Source organism: Stomoxys calcitrans, chromosome 1 (assembly GCF_963082655.1).
Source record: "Stomoxys calcitrans chromosome 1, idStoCalc2.1, whole genome shotgun sequence".
NCBI lineage: Eukaryota > Metazoa > Arthropoda > Insecta > Diptera > Muscidae > Stomoxys > Stomoxys calcitrans.
Genome location: NC_081552.1, coordinates 209,307,642 through 209,311,592, shown reverse-complemented (window position 1 = coordinate 209,311,592; position 3,951 = coordinate 209,307,642). Strand labels below are relative to the sequence as shown.

The 3,951-nt window shown below is 40.1% G+C and overlaps 1 protein-coding gene across 2 annotated transcripts; it reads right to left on the bottom strand.

Moving 5' to 3' along the window:
- Positions 1–662: 662 nt before the first annotated feature.
- On the bottom strand, positions 663–1,975 carry LOC106093995 (probable serine hydrolase). Of its 2 annotated transcripts, XM_013261168.2 has the most exons (3): positions 1,941–1,970; positions 1,836–1,876; positions 663–1,747 (listed from the first exon to the last, which is right to left on the bottom strand). In XM_013261168.2, exons 2-3 carry the CDS (start codon positions 1,857–1,859, stop codon positions 800–802), a joined length of 972 nt encoding a protein of 323 aa, XP_013116622.2. In that variant the 5' UTR covers positions 1,860–1,876; positions 1,941–1,970; the 3' UTR covers positions 663–799. The 2 variants fall into 2 exon arrangements, with proteins under 2 accessions (XP_013116622.2, XP_013116621.2); XM_013261167.2 differs by having other exon boundaries at positions 1,836–1,975.
- Between the last annotated feature and the right edge of the window lie 1,976 nt (positions 1,976–3,951).

The following is a 3,951-nucleotide window of genomic DNA, read 5'->3' as shown; positions in this document are numbered from 1 at the left end:
ATATAGCTGCCATACAAACCGATCTTGGGTTTTGACTTCTTGAGCCTCCAGAGGGCGCAATTATCGTCCGATCTGGCTGAAATTTTGTACCACGCCTTCTCCCATGGCCTTCAATATACGTATCCAATATGGTCTGAATCGATCTTTTTTGCTTCTTGAGCCCCTACAAGGTGCAATTCTCATCCGAATGGACTGAAATATTGGGTTGCCCAAAAAGTAATTGCGGATTTTTTAAAAAAAAGTAAATGTATTTTTAATGAAACTTGGAATGAACTTTAATCAAATATACTTTTTTACACTTTTTTTCTAAAGTAAGCTAAAAGTAACAGCTGATAACTGGCAGAAGAAAGAATGCAATTACAGAGTCACAAGCTGTGAAAAAATTTGTCAACGCCGAGTATATGAAAAATCCGCAATTAATTTTTGGGCAACCCAATATTACACAATGACTTCTACAATGATCAGCATTTAATTCTTTAATGGTCCGAATCGGACTACAACTTTATATAGCTCCAATAGTATATCAGTTATTATTCATTTTTCTTTGTTTGCAAAGAACTCGGCAATTGCGATCCATTGTGGAGGGTATATAAGATTCGGCCCGGCCGAACTTAGTTATCCATGATATCGGTAATGGCAATTTTTATCCATAATATTTTTTTTTTATTAAATTTGCAACAGATTTTGATTTCATTAATAAATTCATTCACCTAAGTACTTAAAATATATACGACTTTAACAACCTCTATTTTTTGTAAATAATTATTGATTAATACATGCAAACCGTGTCGATGAACATTTATAATTTACTATGTTTCAGAGCATAATCCATTGACCAGCTATCCAACGATGCAGGGCGATATTTTAGTATGAAGCGTCCCACTGGCTTGGCCACTCCTTCGGGATTATTTAAATGTACATGGTGAGTACCCTCAACTTGGTGCAGTTCAAAATGGGGCACATATTCGCGTATAACTTTTATGATGGGCTCCATTTCTGCCGTCACATGTCGCGTTCGTGAGGCTTTTATCAGCAAATAATTTACATTTCTCATGCGTTTGGCCATTTCGATGGCTAAGCCAGGTTCATCGCTAAACTCCTGATACCATTTCATTCTGGCATCTCTAGAAAAGTAAAATTTCTCCGGATACAGCTGCGAGGGCATTATGCTTCGATTCAGAACATGTTTGCAATTCTCCCTTGCTATGGAGTTTTTTGAGCCCTTGTGTAGAACTTCTTCCAACTCCTCGTATGTGTACGAAGGGGGCTCGCGTTTATGCAGCTGTTGGAGACGTTCATTCTCCACCATGGTTTTTTCTGCGCCATTGCGTATCATGGCCAATAGATATTCTTTGCCCCTATGCGGCTGTTTTAAAATGTCAATTTGTATAAGCAAATCCACTTTGTTGGGATATAGTGAGGCATAGGCGAACGCCACCACTCCGCCCATGGAGTGGCCCATCAGGGACACCTTGCGCCATTTGTACTCCTGCACAATGCGTGCCACTATGTGTACGTAGTCAATGACATGGTATATCATACCTAGGGGGTATTTCGAGGATCGCCCTTGACCAGGCAAATCGATGCAGAGATAGCCAATATGCCTTGGCAGCAGTGGAATTAATCTATCCCAAGTGCCCAAATTATCTTGCCAGCCATGCAAAGCCAAAAGGGGTCGAACTTTGCGATTGCCATACCACCGTCCAACAACATATCCCCAGGGTACTTCGAATTGCACATCTTCGAACTAAAAATAAGACAAAAATGCCCGTCTCCCATGGTGCTGAAAGTACTGCTTGGGAGAACTTCAAATTATAATGACTGTGTGTACCCACCTCAATTGTTTGACCTTCCAGCATGTTCCAATAATCCAAATCTAAGATAATAGCAGTAACTCTATGTAGCCTTTGTTGAGTAAACGAAAATGTGACAATATTTACCGGTTTGGCCAACCTTATCTTACGAATACAAAGTTAATACTGCGATCAGCTACGCACCATTTAAAAACACAAAAGCAACAAATAATAATATATTGGGTTGCCCAAAAAGTAATTGCGGATTTTTCATATAGTCGGCGTTGACAAATTTTTTCACAGCTTGTGACTCTGTAATTGCATTCTTTCTTCTGTCAGTTATCAGCTGTTACTGTTAGCTTGCTTTAGAAAAAAAGTGTAAAAAAAGTATATTTGATTAAAGTTCATTCTAAGTTTTATTAAAAATGCATTTACTTTCTTTTAGAAAATCCGCAATCACTTTTTGGGGAACCCAATACATGCTCAGTGGCATTACGCTCTCGCAGAAAGAGAAAAACTAGTTTGTCAACACATATCTAGGGTTGCCAAATAGAAATTTTTATACCCTCCACCATAAGATGGGGGGTATACTAATTTCGTCATTCTGTTTGTAACTACTCGAAATATTCGTCTGAGACCCCATAAAGTATATATATTCTTGATCGTCGTGACATTTTATGTCGATCTAGCCATGTCCGTCCGTCTGTCCGTCCGTCTGTCCGTCCGTCCGTCTGTCTGTCGAAAGCACGCTAACTTTCGAAGGAGTAAAGCTAGCCGCTTGAAATTTTGCACAAATACTTCTTATTAGTGTAGGTCGGTTGGTATTGTAAATGGGCCATATCGGTCCATGTTTTGATATAGCTGCCATATAAACCGATCTAGGGTCTTGACTTCTTGAGCCTCTAGAGTGCGCAATTCTTATCCGATCAGAATGAAATTTTGCACGACGTGTTTTGTTATGATATCCAACAACTGTGCCAAGTATGGTTCAAATCGGTATATATCCTGATATAGCTGCCATATAAACCGATCTTGGGTCTTGACTTCTTGAGCCTCTAGAGGGCGCAATTCTTATCCGATTGGAATGAAATTTCGCACGACGTGTTTTGTTATGATACCCAACAACTGTGCCATGTATGGTTTAAATCGGTTCATAACCTGATATAGCTGCCATATAAACCGATCTTGGGTCTTGACTTCTTGAGCCTCTAGAGGGCACAATTCTTATCCGATTTGAATGAGTTTCTGCACGAAGTATTTCGTCATGATATCCAACAACTGTGCCAAGTATGGTGCCAAATCGGTCCATAACCTGATATAGCTGTCATATAAACCGATCTAGGATCTTGACTTCTTGACCCCTAGAGGTCGCAATTATTATCCGATATGCCTGAAATTTTGTACGACGGATCCTCTCATGACCATCAACAAACGTGTTTATTATATTCTGAATCGGTCTATAGGCCGATACAGATCCCATATAAATCGTTCTCTCTATTTTACTTCGTGAGCCCCAATGGGCGCAATTCTTATACGAATTGGCTGAAATTTTACACAGATCTCCAACATATAATTAAATTGTGGTCCGAACCGGACCATATCTTGATATCGTTTTAATAGCAGAGCAACTCTTTTCTTATATCCTTTTTAGCCTAAGAAGAGATGCCGGGAAAACCACTCGACAAATGCGATCCATGGTGGAGGGTATATAAGATTCGGCCCGGCCGAACTTAGCACGCTTCTACTTGTTTATTTTAGGTTGGCAAATATAACTGAATATTCTATGGTTCTGTTGAAACGTGAAAAATTTAGCTTTTTAAGTGTCAATTAAGACCTATAAGGGAAAATGGGTTTATATGAAAACTACAGTACAGGGTACGGCAGAGAAACTGCCAATCTGTGAGCAAGCGCGGAGGGGCTCGGGAGTGGGTGCATCTGAAGGGGGAGGGACGTCCCCAACTTTGTATTTCTCTGCAGTCAGTTGCCGTCATGCTCTGGTCTAGGGAGCAGCGGGCTATCGCCGCCGCCCTACACCACTACTGTGATACAGGGTATTATAGCATAGTGCATTTGTTTGTAACACCCAAAAGGAAGAGAGATAGACCCATTGATAAGCATACCGATCGACTAAGAATCTCTTTCTGATTCGATTTAGCTA